The sequence below is a fragment of the Melozone crissalis genome, unplaced genomic scaffold (assembly GCF_028551555.1).
Source record: "Melozone crissalis strain CALT ecotype California unplaced genomic scaffold, PUWL_Pcris_2 ptg000027l_1, whole genome shotgun sequence".
NCBI lineage: Eukaryota > Metazoa > Chordata > Aves > Passeriformes > Passerellidae > Melozone > Melozone crissalis.
The window spans coordinates 11,019,282-11,040,567 of NW_026535805.1; the positions used below are offsets into that span (position 1 = coordinate 11,019,282).

The window sequence follows — 21,286 nt, forward strand, 5'->3', positions numbered from 1 at the left end:
GGCAGCGGCGGGGGCTTTCCTCCTGCGGGCCGGAGGAGCGCGGGCGGCGGGGGAGCCGCTCTCGGTGGCGGACCGGACGCAGTTCCGGCTGGGCGACCCGGAGGGGAGCGGAGCGCAGGGGTAGGCGGGGGCGGGCGGGCCGCGGGCCCGGGGTGCGGGACAGCCGCGGGCACGGGGAGGGACAGAAGGCGAGTGGCGGGTGAGTCGAGTGCGGCCCCCGGAATTTCTCCACAACGCGGGTCCCGCTCAGCGAGGCCCAGGTGGGCCCGCACCAGCCCTTGCTACACACAGAAACGACTTCCGTCTCACGAGTGCGTTTGTTTCTGTCCTTCTCCCCTCAGGAAAAGGCGCGATGCGATCTGTAAGCTGCCAGAGTGGCAGCCTGATGCCGTCGAGGACACTGCGCTGCTCGGAGAGGCACTGAGCCACAGCGTGCTTGGCAGCCGTAACTCGAGTTGGCGTCACCCCAGCCCCTGTGTCTGTTGCTGCCCAAAGTGCTTTTCCCTGCAACAAGGTCCTTTGTACCCGCAGCACTTGGTAGCCTTCTTCTGGGCGCTGAGCAGCGCAGTTGACCCGTGCAGAAATGCTGCGCTACTGGGGCGAGATCCCGGTTTCCTCCAGCCAGGCCAACCGCAGCTCCTTTGACCTGCTGCAGCGGGAGTTCCGCACCGTGGAAGTGCAGGATCCCCCGCTGCACCAGCCGTCCGCCAACAAGCCCCGTCCCACCACCATGCTGGACATCCCCTCCGAGCCCTGCAGCCTCACCATTCACACCATCCAGCTCATCCAGCACAACCGGCGCCTGCGCAGCCTCATCGCCGCCGCCCAGGCTCAGAACCAGCAGCAAGCAGAGGGCATCAAAACCGAAGAGAATGAACCTCTGCCAGCTTGTCCGGCCTCCCCACCTCTCCCCGATGACCTGCTTCCTCTGGATAGCAAAACCCCCAAAATGCCATTTCAGCTGAGGCACAGTGACCCAGAGAGTGATTTCTACAGGTGTGTTGATATTTCTTTAGGTTAGTTCTTGGCTGAAGGAAAGCTGAGTCTTCTAAAATATAAATGTAGTTATGTTGATTCCCTTATGCTGAAGGGTCAAGCATTTGTATGTAAAGTATAAAACAAGCTTTAGAAAGGAAATACTTGGATTTTTCCAAGTATTTTTCCAAGTGTGAATAACATGCACGTTGCTTGCTTTTGCTTCCTGTCTGTGAAATGTGGATGTATGGTGCTGATTTCTGTCTTGTTAGTGCCATGCTAAATGCACGTGCATGGTTTTGTCAGTGGTGTTTCCACAGTTTTAGTTACAGGATTTGAAGTCTCTTCTGTTCAGATCACTTGCAACTAAAGTTGTGTTGCTGTAATTGCAAATCCAGAAAACACACGACTAGGTTTAGGCTGTTCAGCTGTAGGTTCTGCAAAGATGATTTGATGATGTATTTGTAAGGTTTCTGTGGCCTCACTGGGACAGGGTGACTGCCACATTCCACCCAGTTTGGTGGGCTTCCAGTCAGAGCTGGAAATGAGCACAAGTGAAGGGAATTCTTGTCTCTGCTACTGGCTCCACCAGCTGGACAAAGTGTAAAGAAAATTTGTGCTGCTTCCACCTCTGCTGCCAGCCTTTGATTAAATAGTATTGCCACCTCTGTCTGTCAGTCCTTCTGACAGGCACTGGTTTCACAAGGAGGTGTTGCATTTCTTGCAATATCTTAGAGTACTTTGTAGGTTATGTGCATTTAAATGAAGGGATTAATCCTTGCTCCTATGTCCACTAATGAACATTTTGAGGGAGAGGATAACACATTTTAGTTTTTAAAATGGGTAAATGTGCATCAACAAAATGTAATTTATCAGTTAAATCCCTCTGAGACCTTTAATGGCCTGAGGTTGTACAAAATGCATTTTACTGAAAGATGTTGCATTTGGTAGCAGAGTCTCTCTGAACAATGGAGTGATTCTTTAGTGCTGTTTCTGGAGGAATACTGCCATCCTTCTCAGAAGATACAAAGCAATTAGCAGAGAGCAGAGACTGAAGGGAAATAGGGTTTTGTGAGAGTAGTCAGGGCTTGTGACTCCTGCACCGTGGCCCTGTGGTTTGTAGGACTGAGAAGTGTTCTGTTCTGTCCTCATCAGTGCCTTCAGCTTGAAGTTCAGCTTTCTATGGCTCTGCCCACGTTTTGAGGGCTGCTTTGTCTTTCTGTTGCTCCTCCGGAGTTTTTGGGGTCCGGATAAAGAAATGTTATTTAGTGGTCAGCCACGTGGGGGAGTGTAAGGACTGCGTTGTGGGAACTGGAGAGACAGTTTTGAAATGAAATGGTATGTGGCTGACTGAGTGGATTTATAATGAGCTGCAGTGTATTCTAGAATTTAATTGTGTGCTTGCTAACCCAAACACATATATGCTTTTCCAGGGGGAAGGCTTTGAGTTGTTGTTGCATGTTTGTTCCTAACTGTTTTGAGACACATGAATAAGAATAGCAACTGTTTTATAGATGCTGTTCTAGTAGCAAAAATGAAGTTCTATGATTTGCTGATGCTTCTGAGTGTGTAAAATCAAATTAAAGCAAGAACATTCTTCCCCCTAATAAAACATGGTAGAGCTTAATTCTGTGCTGCCTTCTGAAGTACAGTTGTCAGAATTACAGTATTTGGATAAATCCACATTTTAATTCTGCTTTTTTGGGTCAGTAGCCTGGCGCTGAGAAGTAGTGTAGGTACATTTAGATAGGAGAAGAAAGGAAGAAAAGATTAGCCAGCCTGAATCAGATCATAGGTTTAGTTAATGTAGGCCTGTCCTCTTCTGCTTCCCTGTTACTCATTTTCATTCTTTGACACACTGTCCCCTTGTCTTTTATTTTGTTATCTCCTGAATTGGTTTTGGTTTTCCTCTGCCCCATATCTAACCCCTACCTCCTTGTATGATGAGGCAGAGCTTAATTCATGGCTGTTTTTGAGTTGGTTTGCTGTTACCAATCCCCCAAAGTCTGTACTAACAATGGTTTTATAATTACTTCACTGTTCCTTTCCTACAGTTTTCCAGACTGTTTATAAATATGTTAAAAAACATGATATGAAATATGTTGACTCTGGCACAGATTCCCCAGGGAGGACCTGGACTCGAGAGTGGAGATCTCTCATCTACTCCCTTGCTGATAGATTTGGAGGACTCTGGGTGGTTTGTGAAGCAGGTTTTACTGTTAAAAATAAGCTCTCTGGGTTCTTTCTGAGCATAACATATTTACTTGTGTGTCCTCTAGTCCTTTGAATTTCCCTGATGCACCAAAATATATCCATGCTTCCCAGCCTGCAGTTTTCCGCATTCTGAAGGTATTAAAGGAAAATGTCACATTTTCTGTCTTCTGGTCCTCATGGGCCAAGGCAGTTTAAAGCAAGAGGAGATTCACCACAGCTATTCAGCCATTTCATCCCTGCATTCCTTTAATATTCTTGGATGAAGTACCATCTGGTCCTGGTGATGTTACAGTTCTTGGAATGCACAATAAGGGATTAACATTTGGTTTTGCTGGTGTAGAAATAGAAAAGAAGCTTAAAGTGTAATTGATGAAGAATGAGTAAGGAACTGTAGACTTGAAACTACCATTTTGACAGGAGACTCTTACCATATAGCAGCTGCTAGCTTTTTCGTCTTCTCTGCTTCCTCAGGCTAGCATGCATCCATCTTCAAAAGAAGCCTGACCTACTCATGTGCCTCTTCTAGTGTGTGCATGGTTGGGTTCTTAACAGATTTCTCAGTCATTTGGTCATTTGCATTCCTGGCCACGTTGGCTTGCCTTGAAAGGTAATCTGTAAACAAAATTGGGAGCTTGCAATGGGAAGGCAGCTCTTGGCAGAAGGACTTGTAGTGAAGAAATGCCTGTACAGAAGGAGAGGAGTACATGTCAGTGGGACAGCAGTTTTAATTAAGTTTTAAGGGAAGGATTTGGAGCAGTGGTAATTAAAGTGGGCAGGAGACACTTCCCCTGATGATCTAAGGGCTTTGGCTTACTCCATTTCTAAGCTGACTAGCTTGGGTTATGCCACTGAGACCCAATTTATTTTTACCATTATCTGTTGAACATCTTTTGTTCATGCCTGTGCAGCCTTCTGTAGATGTAGCAGAGGTATTTAAAAAGAGACTTACCCAGGATGAGGTGTAAAAAGGCTGTTTCCTGAAAGAAAACAATGTGGTTTGAGTTAGTGTGCTGTGTTCTTTGGTGCTCTCTCTGACTAGTGTATCTTGTTTCTACAATGTTCTCCTTTATTTTACTGCTTTGGGAAATTGGCTCTAAAGCAACCTTGTTGCAGCTCATTTGGTAGAAATTCAACTTCACAGCATAATGTTTCATCAAATTGTCCTGTTCATAGGAAAAGCAGTCCCTCCCTCCATCTGCTGCTGGCTTATGCTCACCTAAGAGGGAGCAGGGCACTTCAATCCATTCCTGCAGTTGATTGAGCCTCAGCTGCTGATCCTTGTGCTGACTTAGCCTGTCCCCTGAAGACACTTCCATGACAAAGGAGCCATGAGCTCCCCTTCCCTCCAAGAAAAACTGCCCTACAGGAGAGGAGCTTGGAGAGACGGATGGTGCTGCCTTTGTGGGGTGGCTTGATGTCATTTCACTGACTGACACAGAAAGTGGGCCTTTTATGAGTTCTGAAAACTGACTAAATCAGAAAAGAAGTCTGGTTGGTATAAATGGACACTATTTTCATGTCTTCTGCTGTAAAGTTCTGCATGTTTTTGGTAGTGATGTGAGGAAGCTGGCCTTTGGGTCTAATGAATTTGTAGCTTGACAGGTGGATTTCTGTCTGGAACATCAGCTAGTGTTGGTGACCCATGTATAACATGTATAGCACTGTTAGAAATACAAAATTGAAGAGTGGCAAGTTGGCCAGTATTTGTGATAAATTTCATACTATATATTCTATAGAGGAGATTGCCTCCATGTCACAGCACTAATTCCCTGTCCTGCTAATCTCTGGTGACAAAACTTCAGGGATTAAAGCACTCGCGTTTACTTGCAGATATATGACTGAGCCTTTCAGGAAAAGAACTAAGAGAGTGGCACTCTGCATAATGATCATATCTGCATTTTTGGTGCTGAGTATCTGGATGAAATCTATCACAAAGGCTCTTTTGCTATGATCATCATGGAAGAGAAGAAGTTTGCTTGTCCTTTTTGGGAAGGCTTGACACTAGATAACTGCTATCAGCATAAATGTGGCTACAGGACTGGTTTTGTTCATGTGCATTCTTATCAGAGAGTACCTGGAATTTAATGAGATGAAGAAAAAATATTTTTATTGTTGGTTTCTATTAACATCTCCAACAGTATTTCAATTTTTGCTATCTGTTCTGGCTTTTAGTCATATTTCTCTGTTGTTTATTATGAGAAACAGGAAAACAAGAGAAGAAAACATAAGAAAAACAAAACCAAATTGATTTGCCTTACCAAAAGCAAGAAATGGAGATTTGGATTTGAGTACAGTACCTGTAATGTCTTTCTGTCTTTAATTGATTAGATTTCAAGTTGATTATGTGCCTTCCAGCATAGTGACCTAGCTGCATTTTAATGCTCACAGTTAGTTTCTTTTCCTCTAGGAGTTTAAAACTGACACAATATTCTCTGGTAGTTCTGAGCAGTGATATGCATTACTGAATGGTTTTTAATCTACTTTGCAAGTGGCTAAGTATCCTGCTTGGGATTGCCAAAATCTGTGTAATTTAAGTTTATCCACAGTGTTTTTAGTGAATGTCTAATACAGATTAATAGTAGCCTGGCATTCAGGTTTGGTAGCATGAGATGGTCTCCACTGCTGGCTGCTGGACAGCTGGGTATGTCCTTTATATTAAAAAAGAGATTCTTTTTTATAGACATGATTTTTAAGATTGTTTTCTGGTTGATTTTCTTTGATGGTTGTTTATTTCTGTTTTAAACTCTTGGTCCTGGTGTTGTGTGAGACATATGGCTGTTTGTGAACTTAAGAATTCTGCTGCTGAGGTGGAGGGAGGAGTGAGGGAGATGCAAAAATAGTATGGGTGACATGTTTTTTATAAAGAAACTGATGATCTTTTAATTAATCTTGTCAGGGTGCCTGCTGTCTGCTTTGCAAAGTAGTTACATAATTGAGTAGAAATTGGGGATGCTAATAATTTTCCATCAATTAATAGCTGGGATGAATCCATGACCTGAGTTTCACTTACTGTTCTTAATATCTACTTAGAAATGTGATCATATGCCACTCTTAATATAGTGTGATTCCCCCTTTATTTGAATAATCAGAAAGTGTTGTGCTTAAAAATGAATAATTTTCATCCTGATAGTTCTAAGCTTCACCTTCCTTTTCACTCCTCCTCACTTTTTTTACTGCTGTGTTTCAGTGGTTTTAGTGCTGTGTTTTCTGTGTGTCAGCTCTGAGGATTGGGGAAGCTGAGGCTCTGTGGCCCAGCTTCTCAGTGAGACTGAAGGGTTCCTCATGAATTGTTGGAGAGCAGTGAGAACTTTATAAAGCCCTCAGTACTGTCTGTGTGCTGTTAAATCAGGTCCTTCTGCTGGAAGGAGTGGATGGTGATGCCGGTGATCCGGGGTAGCAGCAAGGAGAATCTCCAGTGTGATGTGGAAGATGTTGGGAGAAGATGATCAGAAACAAATGGAGAGTGAAATTGTTAGCTCAGTTCTGCCCCTGGTGCTGAATGGAGTGTAAAAAGTGTATGAGTATCATACTCAGCAGTAATGGAATTTGATTTTTTGACATCTGCATTTGAAGTCCATGTTACTGATATGGGCAAAGAGATGACATGCACTTAATTTTAAGTTGAGAAATCTGGCAGATATGTGTTTCTCCATCAGAGGTTTCATCAACATGAGTTAACAAATGGATATTCCCCAGAAGAATATCCCCCAGATATTCTTCTGGGGAATATCTATTTGTTAACTCAAGTTGATGAAAAATTTGGTTGGGTGATTATAAGTGAATGATGTTTGAAGTGCTTGTGTCAGTTGTTCTCCATCTCCTCCATCCTGGGTAGTCACTCCTTCCTGTTTACCAACAGAGGGGGGAAATCTTAAACCCAAGACCAGGGAATGGGCCAAACTTCTCCAGGCCTCCTCCCAGGGCCTGGTGTTCACATCTTAGGTTACATATGGGGATACTTCTTTCAGTGTCCTGCTTAGTGACTACTGGAAATGAGAGCAGAGAAACAGTCTTTTTGACTACAGTGTACCTCTATGAAATGTATGTGTGTCCCATTTCTTGCTTTTTTATGTGTGTCTTTTGCTTTAGAAATTCCAATCTTGTCTATTCCAGAAGCCTTTGTATCTGACTATTAGGCCTGAGATAATAAGGAAGAGCAATGTAATTAACTGAGAGGGGAAATTATTTGCATTCATGTTATTTAAAATGACTTTTTCTGTTTGTGTCAAGGACTCATTTAATTCACCCATTTATTTCTCCAGGAGAAGAGCTCTTGGGTGGGAAGGGAGATGCTTAAGTGTTCAGAAGATTTGCATCCCACATTCATAAATCACCCAAAGAATTTTGTGGCATTAGAAGGGAAAATGAAACTTGGAAGTGCTGATTTGGAGGGAGGGGAAGAAGGAAAAGCAGATAAACACTTATTAGGCGGTGATCATGTGTTACAGAAGCTGTGGAGAACCCCAAACCCCCTTTGTACATCACCTTATTATTGACAGTACCTCTTCAACTGGTCCAGTCGTTCAGATTTTTGCAAGCGTGCTATTTTTGCCTTTCCTGTTTTCCAGAGGCAAAGGGGAGCCAGTGACAGAGCTGAGTTGGTCCTCCTGCCGGCAGCTTCTGTACCAGTCGATGGCCACGATCCTGGCGCACACGGGCTTTGAGTGCGCCAACGAGAGCGTGCTGGAGACGCTGACGGACATCGCGCACGAGTACTGCCTCAAGTTCACCAAGCTGCTGCGCTTCGCCGTGGACCGCGAGGCGCGCCTCGGCCACACGCCCTTCCCTGACGTCATGGAGCAGGTCTTCCACGAGGTGGGCATCGGCAGCGTGCTCTCCCTGCAGAAGTTCTGGCAGCACCGCATCAAGGATTATCACAGCTACATGCTTCAGGTGAGGGGAGCGTGAGGGACCTGGCGGCACAAGAAATGTACCTCTGGTGCAGTTGCTTATTCCTGGGTCTTACTGAGGGGAAATCTGAGTGGAAAACCTGCTGGGTGTGGAGAGGAGTCATCAAGGGAAAGAGAACAGGAACTTTATACTGGAAGACAGAGCCCCTTATTTGTCTTCCTGGTGAGACTACTAAGGATACTGTACTGATGGCTTGCCTGAATTTAAGAAGAGTCCCCCAGCTCTTGAATTACCCAGTCAAAATTATCAAGTAGAGTTAAAATCAGAACTGACTGAGGAACTGAATTTTCTCCTTTAGCAGGATGTTTGACGGTTAACATTTTGGAAAACATGAAAGCAGAGATCAATTTCTAGGTTGTAGAGTGGTTTGTGTTCACTTAAGCAAGGAGTGAGTTAAGCTTTAGGAGTGTAGGGTAGTATTTTGTAATGTGAGTTACAAAAATACTTCCTATATAAAGAAGTATTTTTGTAACTCACATTACAAAATACTACCTTCTTATATAAAAATAACATCCCAAAGAGTTTTCTTTGTTAGAAACTTTGTTAGAGTTTTCTTTGTTAGAATTCCAGTTCTGTTCATTTTTGTTCAAATGGTTTTGTTGTCCGTTTGGAAACTGGGTTTTCTGCATTGTTCTGCTGCTGCAGTTCACACTCACCCTGCAGCTTTGTCTTAACAGTCATTGTTCTTTATGCAGGACTGAGGTCCACAGTAGCCCCTTTATTTGGAAGTATATCTAGAAGGGGGAAATAGGCTTTGCTGTTCTTTTTCTTCCTTGCTTCTGCTGTTAAAAAGTCTTGCAATTTTCCTGAGCACAGGTCACTGACTGTTAGGTTTTAGTTGTATAAACAAGTGTTTGTTAGAAGCAGATGAAATCTGAAATGTTTAAATGTAATTGTTTATTGTTGTTAAGTTTCTGGAAGTGCAGGGTAGTTCTAAATCTGATTCTTGTATTTGTTTCACTTCTCTGACTGGAGAAAACTTCTGTGTTTTTTGCTGTGAATCTGGCAGAATATACTCAGGCTTTGCCCAGTGGGGACTACAGGGTTGTTGAAGATCTAAAGCACTTGGTTTTTCATGCTGGGGTGAATTTGTTACTGGGGGATGGGAACAGTCTTATAGGTAAAGCCAAGGAGTAAGACTGAGACATTTTGCTTTTGTTCCATGCTCTGTTTAAATTTCTGAGCCTCATCATCTCTGTTTACAAAATAACAGTACTCATATTTATCAGTCAGATGTTAGTGGATTAAACCTCTTATTAAAGTCCCTTGTTACAGAACAGAAGGTGCACTTAAAGGGAAAAGCATCTCTTGTCTAGCTGGTAAGTTGTTTACTTGTTCATTCAGGTCAGATGTTAATAATGTTCAGGGAACAGAGTGCACTGCAATGTAATTGCTATCAGAGCCTCTGAAGTCACTCTCACCTTTCTGGCCTCTTTTTCACCTGCTGATCTTTGACAGGTTAGCAAGCAGCTCTCTGAAGAATATGAGAAGATTGTCAACCCTGAAAAGGCAGCAGAAGACACAAAACCTGTGAAAATTAAGGAGGAACCTGTTAGTGATATTACTTTCCCCATAAGTGAAGAGCTGGAAGGAGATCTGGCTTCTGGTGACCAGTCTTTGCCTGTTGGAGTTCTTGGAGGTCAAAGTGAGCGCTTCTCTGCCAACTTGGAAGTAGAAGCTTCCCCACAGACTTCAGGTAGGGGTTTCTTGCTTCTCCTGGAAACAGTCTTTCAGCAGTTCCTTGTGATCTTGTTTCCCCTGGTTAGGTTTGGATTTGTGTCCAGAGATTCATATTCCTGCAAACTTGAAAGCCATGTTCCTTGCATAGTTTAGGCACTGAATGAATCCTGGAAATATGAATGGTACTTGGTGATGTCCTCCATATTCAGAAATTACCTTGGTAATGACAGTCACTGTTTTATGAAAGCTTATCAGTGACTTATGTGAAATGGACTCCTAGGAATCCCTCCTACTGTCTGTACCCTACAGGCTGCTGTACTTGGCTGAGGCCATGGAAAGTGAAATGGTGAGTGAATTAGTGGGGTTGTGGAGACCACTCTTTTCCTCAAAGTGTGATCCCGTGGTGACATTGAAGAACATTGGTGGCAAGCATGGAAGAATCTGCTATGGCCATGCCTGCTCTATATCAGCATAGAAATTTCATTATCTTCACTCTTTGGTGAAGCTGAACATCCTGGAATGAAGAAGAGGCAGTTTAGATTTTGCATGGAACCATCTGAACTCTGGAAGTCCCTGCAATAACTATTTCACTTAAAAATCTGGTTAAAAAACAATGAAGCTGATCCTCCTATTAACTCTAAGCTAGATAGCATATATAGTGAGGTTAGAGTATACCTCTAAGTCCACTAGTGTTTTTGCATTGTTATGAGTTTTAAAAAACATAAATCCATCTAATGTTTTTCTGAAAGCTCATACTGTTTTCCATGTCACCTCTGAAATGTAAACTGTTTGCAATATTGTGGGAGAAGGAGCAGCAGATTCCTCTGGCCCATCCAGGGTTGCAAGTGATTAATCTGGAAGGCTTTGTATTAGCATCCACCACTTGAGACCAAGAGGTTAGCATGCTAGCTGTATATTAAATGCCTCTTGCTTCTCTGATACAGAATTGATGTTTTCTAATTAAGAGTACAAGTGCTCTGTTCCTTCCTGAAATTCCCTCTTCACTTCACAAGAGCCTTTGGAGATCTCATCCGTGAGAAGTTCCAGTCTAGACCTGGGCAGGTTGGAGAGTTGTAATATCCTAAGGAGCAAGAAAAAGCTGCTGCAATTAGACCATTGCCATCTCAAAATGCAGGTGTGAAGCCTGCAGGGAGGGCAGAGAGGCTTCAGTGTCTGAGGGCAAAACTCTCATTACAGCTTTCCATGTTCTTCCTATGTTTTTGTAGATGTTTGACATTGCCGTTGTGAGCTGGCTGCTTGCTTTCATTGCAGTTGGGAAAATGGAGGCAAAATTGTTCCTTGTTCCTCCGCCTCTCAGGATAACGTGAAGATTAGCTTATTTCTGAAGTACTTTGAAGTTAAAGTGCTTTGAAGATGAAACATCCTTTGTTGATGCTTAAGTACTTTTAGTCATTAGTGACACTCTTAGTGACAGGTGACAGAGCTGAAAGGAATGAGGCTGAGCGATGAAGAGCAACTGATGAAGGAAAGACACAGTTTAGTTTAGTGAGCACCTTTGATTATTATGTAGTCTGGAGCTGTAACTCTGGAACAGCATTTTAATGGTGTGTCCATTGTTGTTGAGAGGCATGCATTTACTTATAATTGACATAGGAAGGCTTCCATTGAGGCAACTGAGCCAATGTAGGCTGTATTATCAAAATGTCTCATGAACCTGATTTTGGTGAAGCTGATCTGGAAAAGATTCCTGACTTCTTCATAAAGGAGAATTCTTGGCACAGACACATGTTGGAGCATTTGTTCTCTTTGTAATTTCTACAATTAACAGCCTATTGTTACTAGTATACTGATAAGAGGGAATGGTCATAGGTTTGGCTCAGTACAAGAGCTTTGGTTGTGCTTTCAAACTGTAGCCATGCTCTTTGAGACATGAAGTTTGGAAAACTTATTAAAATAGTTTATTTCCTATTTTATTTGTTGTTCTTCTAGTGGGTCTTTTTTGTTGGTTTTGTTTTTTTGATTGGTTGGGTTTTTTGTTTTGGTGTTTTTTCAATTTTCTACATGAGCTTACCCCCACACAAGAGAGAGAAGATTTCACAGTTTATTCAGTTCTGGTCTGTTTATGCCCATCTCAGCAAAGAGACCAATTAGTGTATTTTTAATAGGATTTTTGTCTCACTTTAAACTTAAACAGATATAATGCAATCTGTAATTACTTCTCTTGGGGAGAAAACATTTGCTGTTATCAAGGAATATGGTTTGGTAAACTCTTACAGAAAATCCTCAGTCAGTGCTCAGATTGCACACTAATCCAGAAATGTTTTATAAAAAAGTAAGGCTGGGAGGAGCTATTTCCCAGCAGGGCATCTGTGAGGCTGAGCCAAAAGGATTTCTGTCTGTTCTGCTCAAGGATGGGATGAGACCTGTGGGTGCTGAGTAGAAGGAGGCAGGCAGGCAGCTGACTGCTGCTTTGATGTCCCTGCATTTCAGTGCTGAAAGTGGAATTTGGGACTGTTCATCTTCCTAGTCCTCTGCCTGCTCACTTCACCTCCCCTGCAGAAGCCCAGGATGTCTGACAGTTGCAAGGACCTCGTAATGACTTCTGGACTGCCTCAGAGTCCTGTTTATGCAGGGTCTGGTCCATGTGCTGTTGCTGTACTCATTGCTGCTGGGACACTCCTTCTGGAGAGTGATGTGGACTTGTTTCTCATGGAGAGAATTACGTGCAGGCTAACAGTGAAAGGATACCATCATATTTTTGCAGTGGTAATTGCTGGACTATTAAATAAGTCAACAGATATTTTTATTATTGATCACAGTACTTGGGTGTGTTCTGTTTGTTTTCCCCCAGCATAGTCAACCTGTGGCTTTGCTCTTCCTCCATCTCTACCTTTGCTGGTGTCCCTTGTATCTGCGTGCTGTTTGTGATTTGTCTTTTTACTCAGTTGCTGCTGTTTGCTTTTGCCTTTTCTAGGGGCTGAGGTGAATGCTTCCCCACTGTGGAACCTGGCACAGGTGAAAATGGAGCCACAGGAGAATGAGGAGGCTAATGTACATGGCCACGGGGTTCTCGGCAGTGATGTCTTTGAGGAACCAATGTCAGGCATGAGTGAAGCTGGGATGCCACAAAGCCCCAATGGCTCTGAGAGCAGCTATGGTTCTCATTCTGCTGACAGCCTGATGGGATCCTCACCTGTCTTCAACCAGCGCTGCAAGAAAAAGATGAAGAAGATGTGAAAAGGAACAATCTTTTTATTTAGTGCTGATGGTGCGCAACAGACACTTGGAAGGAACTAGTAGAGTACTGTGATGATTCCAACACAAGGCTGGCCCTGGTGTGTGAGGGACCTGCATGAAATGGCAATGAGAGGTTTGATGTGTAGCCCCCTCTTTGCTGGCTTCTGTGCTCCGTGCTGGTTGATGAGACTGAAGATCACCCTTTGCATTTGATGGCGTGGCTTGCTTTGGCAGATTCATGAGGAACATGCCTGTGAAAAGCAGTTGTGAGGAGATTTTCTAAGTTACTGAACCATTGAATGCTTTTGTTTAAAGGGACCTCGGGGCATTTCTAATCCAGCCTCCTGTTCAGGTCTCAGCCAGTTAGAGCAGGTTGCTAAGGACTTTGTCCATGTGAGTAGCTACAAGGATGGTGATGCCAATTCTCTCTGGGCAACATTTTCCCATCACAGTAAGAAAAACAATATATTTGCATCTAGTTGGAATTTCCCATGTTCCAGGTTGTGTTCACTGCCTCTTGTTCTGTTATTGTTCATCTCTGAGAAGAGTCTGACTGCCTTCTGTAACCCAGTTATTAAGGGATTATATACAATGAGATCTCTTTTTCGCCTTTTCTCTTCTTAAATGTGGAGAAACCATGTTGCCTGAGCTCTCCTTGCTTGTCCTGTGCTCCAGCCCCCAAACCAGCTCTGTGACCTTCCACTGAAATTGCTGCAGTGCCCTTATAAGGGGGAGCACAAAAAGGAATGACATCCTCCAAACTCTGTCTCACAATCGCTGAGTAAAGAGGAACAACAATTTCCCTCAGAGTGCTGGCTGCCTGCTTGCTGGCTGTTGTGGGCAGCAGGAGAGTCCTAGGTCAGGGTGTTTTAGTTGGAGAGCTGTCACTGATGATGATGATGGTGATGTAGCAAAGATGCTGTAGCATGGTCTCACAGTGCCATTAGCCAGCTCCCTCAGTGCCTTCACGTTCAGCCTGTTGGTTCCAATGGGCCTAAGTTCTCACTAACTCAGTCTTCCCCTGCTGTAGGCAGTGCTTTATTCCTGTTAGAGCTGCTTGAAGGCTCGAGGACCTAGCAGGCCTTAAAGCAGAACTTGCCGTGAAAACAGGTGAAAAAGATGTTGTGTACATGAGCCTGAAAGTAAACCATATTTTTGAACAGTAAACCATATTTTATATAACCTTTCTTTTGCTTCCAGTGTACTTAAAGAAGCCCTTCTTCTTACTTCTTACCAGTTTGAACTCCAGCTGAGCTTTGGCTTTCCTAATTTTCCCTGCATAATTGGGCTGTGTTTCTGTATCTCTGCTGGCCAGCCCATCATCACTTCCACTTCTGTGTACCTTTCTGTTTGTGTTTGAGATTGGTCTGGAGTTCCTCAGTCATCTGTGCTGGCCTTCTGTCATGCCTGCTGTTAATTTCTGTTTGTCAGAAAGGACTGATTTTTTACTTTGAGAAGGCTGTCTTTGAAGATAAGGGAGCACACTTGGGTTCCTTTGGGTGGCCAGGACAGAATTTCCCTTGTGAAGTTCTGCTGAGACATTCCTTAAATAAAACAAAATATGTTGACCTAAAGGTACAGGACTCTGTCTTGTACACATTTCTCAGGATTTTAAATGCCACAGTTCTATGTCTTCTGCAGCCAATACATTCACATTCTCCACCAGTTCTTCCAGCAGAGCTTACTCTCTAGTTGATTACTTGATCATCTGTTCAGGGAAGTTGATGTGATTTTCTGGAGAGAATGAAACAGCTTTTACTAATGGTGTGAGCCTGTACTGGCAATGCAAACTTTTCCTTTGCTGTCATTGGATTGAGTGCAGCAACTTCAGGCTGGCTGAGCTTTCATATTCAAGGTTGTTATCTTGACAGCTTAGTCTGAAACAGAATCTATTTTGCTGCTTGCTTTTATGGCTCAGCTGACTGATGGAATTTTTTTTGTTCTTCACAATCCTCAGTTGATCAACTCGGTCTTTAACTTGATTCAGTGTGCCTCTCTCTCAAAAGAGCTAGAATGAACATGAATCAAGAATGAACAGCCACTTAAACTGGCTTTATACCTGTAACCCCTTGGGATGGTTGAGGGAAATTTACCAAACCTACCATTTATCTTTACAATTGCAGGTTTATCTTTTGAAAGAATGAGCTTCAGGCATAGTATTTTTGTTTCTGTGTAACATGCCTTGCCTTAATTCTTTTTTCCTAACTGTATTTCTCTTCCACTTTATAGAAGTGGAATCCAAACAGAAAATGTCTCAATGTCTAATAAGAATGCGTGACCATAGGCTTTTATGGACAATGGAGTTAAAATTGTCCATCAGAGTTTTAAAGGTCTCTCCTGGAGGGTAAATTCTCACTATTTTAAGCCTAGTCAGTAGTAGAAGAGCATACCAGGAAATCTTTATTTTGATTCCCCCTGAGTCACCGTTAGCCAAGCTGCAATGTCCCTGTTTTCTCAGCTGTAAAAAAGAATAGTAATATTTGCCTTTTAGAAGTGTGTTTGAGATTTAGTTACTCTGCGAGAAAAAGGCACAGTAATAATTCAGAGAGTTTTGTGAGAGCTGCAAGCTTTTATTCCACTTCAGTTGGACTGTTGCTGGCTGGAGAATGCTTAGATGGTCACTGAAATGTCCTGTATGACCCAGATTTTAAGCAAAACTGCTGATCACAAAGACCAACACAACTCCGCTGTTCAGCTGTCCAGGTACAAGGAAGGCATTGGGGTGGTACCTTCTCACTCAGCTTTACATGTCTACATCTGAACTTGTTCCTTTGGACCACACTTGCAAATGAATAGAAATAATAATTTCTTAGGTCACTGTCCTTTTGGCCTTGAGGTAGAAGTATAAAGCTGGTTGAATGAATGGCATTTTCAGAAAGGTCTATTTTTACTTTGTGTGCCCATGAAGTGAGTTCAATTTGACTACCTCAGCTGAAGACATCCACACTGTCAGTGTATGAGTTAAGTGATGTGGCTTAAGCCTTTCCTGGATGGGAATCAGAGACTTCCTCCTGCAGGGCCAGTGCTTTTTCTTTTCTAGAGCTTGCAGTTCAAATGGCAGTACAGGGCTACGAGCAGGCTGCCCATCTCAGCTAAACCAGCAGATCCAGCATTCCCCACAACACACAGAATGTGCCAGGAGGGGGCCCTGAGGCTCAGCCTGATTTGCCACCTGTGTCTGTGACACTGTGAGAACACCTGTCATTGGGCCTTTCTCTGTAGGTGCTTTGCAAACTGGTTCTTGCAGTAGTGTTCTTGCAGCCAGGTACTTATGCAAAGTCCATTGCACTATTTTTGGGAGCCAAATGACAGAGTGACTGCTGCCAGCATTCGCTTGCTCATTTGCAAGATTTCAAGTGGGCTAAAAATGAAAGTATAGTGTTCTCTAGGGCTTTGGTTAAACCTCATAAGTGTTAATCTTAAGTGCTTTCTCTGTATTGTTCATGTGCAGATGTTCTGTCTTAACTTTTTTTTGTTATTTTTTTATTTCACATTCCTTTTCCACACCCATTTCACCCTGTAACACACACTCTACAACAAGCCAAGCCTGAGTACTTCAAGTGTATTTAAATGCAGTGCGTATTCACTGTCTTTTGAGTCAGCTGTGTTGTTGCAGTGTAAGGGAGAAGTGCTATTGATTCTCTTTGGGCTGCATGTTTATGCAGAGGTGAGAAACCTATCAGCACTGCTTAAACACTTAAAAATGCAGGCAGAGTAATAGCTGTACCTGCTGTTCCCCCACTGTGCTAAGGGTTGCAGCTGACTTTTGTGTGCTTGACGTTTCCTTTTATGCATGTGGAAGCTTTACCTTCTGGGTGAGCCCTTCGCCTCTGAACATTTATGGTTCTTATATTTTCAGTGGCGTTCATCATGCATGAAATAGTGAAATTTAAAAACTAGCTCACAAAGTCAGACACAGACTATATGCTCTTTTGATGAATCCAAGAAGATTTTGCTAGGTGTTAATGCAGCCTTGGGCAACTAGTGAGGTGTGTTCATTGACCATGTTATCCCCAAATTTCAAACCACACTGAGATTATGCAGTGGGCTGGAATGAAGCTCTGCTCTTTCTCTCTGCTTCCTTGCTGATGGCTGGTGAAGCACTCTGCTGACCCACCTGCTTCAACAGTCTGCAGTTTTTACAGTTCTTTCATCTTTCTCCTTTGCTTTCCAAAAGTGGGTGGATGAAAAATGGGAACAGTGAGTATTGACCATGTCCATATCCAGTAGCATTGATGTCTTACAGTGATTTATTTTGCCATGATTGAAATTGGTAGGAACTTTGATATCAATTTGGAGAGCAAGATCTGTAAATTACTTGGCTTTTGAAGTGTTTTGCATAGGAATCATACAGGATTGTAGTTGAGAGAGTGCTGTGTATCATATTCCTTTTCCCCTCTAGCAATACCTTTTTATTCCTTTTGAAGAGTTTTGCCTGGTATCCAGTAAAGTTTGCTGTATAAATGGCAGTGTAACAACTTATATGTACAGCTTTATGTCAGACTGCACTACCTAGTGATTTAATTCCAAGGCCATCCATGATAATTTGAATATGCATAATGCTGTGCAGAAAAAGAGATGTTTCCTGCATAGAAATGTACAATTTAAAAAGAAAACAGGAAAACAAGATTAGGTAGGGTAGGTGAGGCCAATCTGATTATGTGCTCAGTTCTGAGACTAATGCACATGTTATGTGTGAAGGATGTTTTACTTAAAATGTTTTTGTACACGCATGTGAAAGAAATATGTAACTTTGCTTTGTGTTTATATGGAACAAAATTGCTTAGAAATATTTCAGGGTTGGATTTTTTTTTTCCTTGCTCTCCTGGAGAGAGTTGCTTTGTAATTTCTAATAAAACGATTCAGAAATAAAAATTCGAAAGATGTTGTGTGTGTTTTTTGGTTTTGGAGAACGGTGATGTGAACATGAAAGCCGGTCTTGGGGTTCTGTTTACCCTTATGTGGGATCTGGAGGAGACATTTTACAGGCCCGAGTAAGGTACTGGGATGATGTATCACAGCCAGCAAGACAAGAAATGTTATTCAAGGATGTGGCCAGGGAAAATGGAAGTCTTATTTTGCACAGGTGCCTGTGCTAGTGAGCCCCTGAAGTGATATTAGAGCCACAGTGCTACTATTGGTATTCATCCAGCATAAGCAAGTGCTGTTTCTGGGGCAACTACTTATATACACTTCTACTACTTATATTAACAGACTACCTAGGAGCCCTGCTCCAAGCCGTGTGCTTTGCTCTTTTATGTGCTGGTCTACTTATTTTACTTTTTTATTTTTTTTATTCTGCCTTTTTTTTTTTTTTTTTTTTTCTTTAGACTGCAGTGAATGAAGCACAGTGTGCTTTCCCCTCTGCTCTGTCATGGCAGGGCTGAGCAAGGAGGTTTGAAGCTTGCTAGTCCTGCTAAGCAATTGCGAATAGCACACCCTGAATTAGGATATTGGCCGGAGAGGGAACAGCGCTCGCTTCCCATCACGCCTGTGCTTCAGCGCAGTCCCGCACAGCTGAATTGATGTCCCGGGGCTGCCAGGACCTGGAGGCAGAGGACAGCAATGCCCCCTTCCCACTGCTGCCCACCAGGTCAAAGCCCGAGCCCTGGGATCGCTCTGCTCCAGCAGCCTGGGGAGCAGCCGGCAGCCCAGGTGGCAGCCCGGGGAGCAGCCTGTGGGTGCCGACACGGGCAGCCCGGGTGGCAGCCTGGGGATCCCGACACGGGCAGCCCGGATGGCGGCCTGGGGATCCCGACACGGGCAGCCCGGATGGCGGCCTGTGGGTCCCGCACCGCGGCCGTGCCCCGGCTGCTCCCGCGGGCGGCCGTGTGCGCTGCGGGCGCGGCGGTGGCCGCGGGGCGGTGCTGCCCGCTCGCCGCTCGGGGCTGCGGCCGGGGGCGGCCGCTTGCGCTGCAGCCGCAGCCTCTGCGCTCCCCAAAACCCCGAACTCCAAACCCTGCCGTTCTCGCCGCTCTTTTATATTGGAGATTAGAATCGGCTCTCGTTGCTATGGAAACGCTGCGTGAGAGAAGTCGACCTCATTATGAGTTGGGATGAAAAGTCCTTAGGGGTGGGCTCGGCACCCTTGCAGTGGGGAGAGTGGGGCTGCGGGATCTGTGGCAGGGGCACCGCGACTTTTGCAGGGATCCTCAGTGGTTTGCAGAGCTCGTTCGTGTTTCCCTTCAGACTCATCAGGCCAGAAACAGCCCCTGCTCCTGGACCATTTCCCTTGGGAATCGGCTCAAGAGTCGTGGCAGCCTCACTTGTGCACCCGGACTGCAGGTGCCCTCGCTTCAGCGTGCGTGGAGGCTGTCACTGCAATAGGCAGCAGAGAGCTGCATGAAAGGCTTGGGTGTTGGGAGGGGTCTTTGCCTCTGGTGCCTGTCAGGGTCCTGGCATACACTCTGTGTGCTTTTCCCTCAAATCTGGGCTGCCACCTCTGGCCCAGACTGTCCCTGGAGGTGTGCCTCACTGTCAGCGTTGTGCCCACCCAAACATCCTGCTGCCTCTGCTCATCCTTGCCACACAGGTTTTTCTCATCCATCCTGAGAATGAGCAGCGAATGACCTTCACTGCTCATTCTCCTCTTGAACTCCTGACAGCATTTTTGTGCCCTCTCTGCCCACCTTCTTGTGGCAATTATTGCTGCCTATCTTGAGTTGCAAACACACTTAGGAAGCAATTTTTTTCCCTCGAGTGAAAAAAATCCCCAAACTATTACGAATATTTATCTGAGTTGTAGGCAAAATTTTCTTTCTCTTGGTGGAGTAAAGGAAATTGGAACTTGCTGTAAATATAACAGTTGTAAAAGCTGATGGCTCTTCTCAGTTATTCCATCCTGTTGCTGTTGGACAAACTGCCTGGCATGGAGGGTGTGCTGGATTCCAGCTCTGGTGTAAACTCCTCCATCCCTTCAGGCTGAAGTGGGGGGACAGGCAGAACAAGTACAGCAGGAGAAGGTGAGGCAGGGGCTCTGCAGCAGCCAGGGCTGAGCGTGGCATGTGCTCTGGGGTGGGGTCTGTGTTACCCTGCTGTGCCAAAGCCAGCATTTGTTAAAACATAACCCCATGAAAGATTTAGTGAACTACAGTTTCTTAGCCTTTCTGGGCATCAATTTCAGAGTATTTGGAGAAAGGCTGGAAAAATGATAGTATTTGCCAATACTAACACTAAAACCAAGAAAAACAGTCCCCTTTTTATCTTGTTGGTGGGTTTGAGGACTCCTCTTCTCTTCTCTTCTCTTCTCTTCTCTTCTCTTCTCTTCTCTTCTCTTCTCTTCTCTTCTCTTCTCTTCTCTTCTCTTCTCTTCTCTTCTCTTCTCTTCTCTTCTCTTCTCTTCTCTTCTCTTCTCTTCTCTTCTCTTCTCTTCTCTTCTCTTCTCTTCTCTTCTCTTCTCTTCCCTTCCCTTCCCTTCCCTTCCCTTCCCTTCCCTTCCCTTCCCTTCCCCTCCCTCCTCTCCTCTCCTCTCCTCTCCTCTCCTCTCCTCTCCTCTCCTCTCCTCTCCTCTCCTCTCCTCTCCTCTCCTCTCCTCTCCTCTCCTCTCCTCTCTCCTCTCCTCTCCTCTCTCCTCTCTCCTCTCTCCTCTTTTTTTTCTCTTTTCTCTCTTCTCTCCCCTCTCCTCTCCCCCTTTTCATTTTCCAGTCATGGAGCCACCACAATGTTGGTTTTGGTGTTCCTGATTTTGCTGGAGGAGCTTCAGTGTGCTTGGGGAATGTGACATTGGTGCTGCTTCTGCAGCTCCTCTGAATACAGTGATGCTGAATGTTCAGCCAAACCCTTATTTTTCATCTGCAATGCCCAGTAGGGAATAGACTTACATGAATGTAACCAGACCAGTTTGAACTCTCCATCTTTCCCTTTTGACAGTCTCTTGACTCTTGTAATTCCATAATTTTGCTATTATTTGAGTCAATACAAACTCTTGTATTGTACAGCAGTCCTGGATTTCTCTAGTGAAGAAAGGAAACAAGGAAGCCAATTGCTGGTAACTCTGAATGCCTAAAAATCACATGAACCAATTCTAATCTAAAAAGCTGTAGTATATAAAAACTGTCTGAGTCTTCCTTTTATAGTCTAAAGAAACAAAACCACACCTCCACTTCCCTGCTTCTTTGATGGTCACATTGAAAGCAAATTAGTTGCATTTATATTGTGATATCTGAATTCAATTTGTCTGATATGGCTGAGATGTCACAGCCCTATTAACTACAGGTGCTCCATAATACAGTGACTTTTTACACAGGCAGGTAGGATAAAATAAAATACAACTCTTTGTCTACTGAAGGGATTTTTTTCTATGGGAGAC

The 21,286-nt window shown here is 44.0% G+C and overlaps 1 protein-coding gene across 2 annotated transcripts; it reads left to right on the forward strand.

Annotated features, from left to right (window-relative positions):
- Window positions 1–74: 74 nt before the first annotated feature.
- Window positions 75–14,116, forward strand: SUPT7L (SPT7 like, STAGA complex subunit gamma). Of its 2 annotated transcripts, XM_054280166.1 has the most exons (5): window positions 75–120; window positions 342–996; window positions 7,758–8,082; window positions 9,559–9,796; window positions 12,716–14,116. In XM_054280166.1, exons 2-5 carry the CDS (start codon window positions 584–586, stop codon window positions 12,976–12,978), a joined length of 1,239 nt encoding a protein of 412 aa, XP_054136141.1. In that variant the 5' UTR covers window positions 75–120; window positions 342–583; the 3' UTR covers window positions 12,979–14,116. The 2 variants fall into 2 exon arrangements, with proteins under 2 accessions (XP_054136141.1, XP_054136142.1); XM_054280167.1 differs by lacking the exon at window positions 75–120 and having other exon boundaries at window positions 200–996.
- Window positions 14,117–21,286: the final 7,170 nt, after the last annotated feature.

Bases quoted from the DNA above. Each gene is read 5' to 3' on its own strand.
- SUPT7L (XM_054280166.1), top strand. From the start codon at position 584: ATGCTGCGCTACTGGGGCGAGATCCCGGTTTCCTCCAGCCAGGCCAAC. The intron at 997-7,757 runs GTGTGTTGATAT...CCTGTTTTCCAG, and splicing joins CCAGAGAGTGATTTCTACAG to AGGCAAAGGGGAGCCAGTGA. The intron at 9,797-12,715 runs GTAGGGGTTTCT...TGCCTTTTCTAG, and splicing joins AGCTTCCCCACAGACTTCAG to GGGCTGAGGTGAATGCTTCC.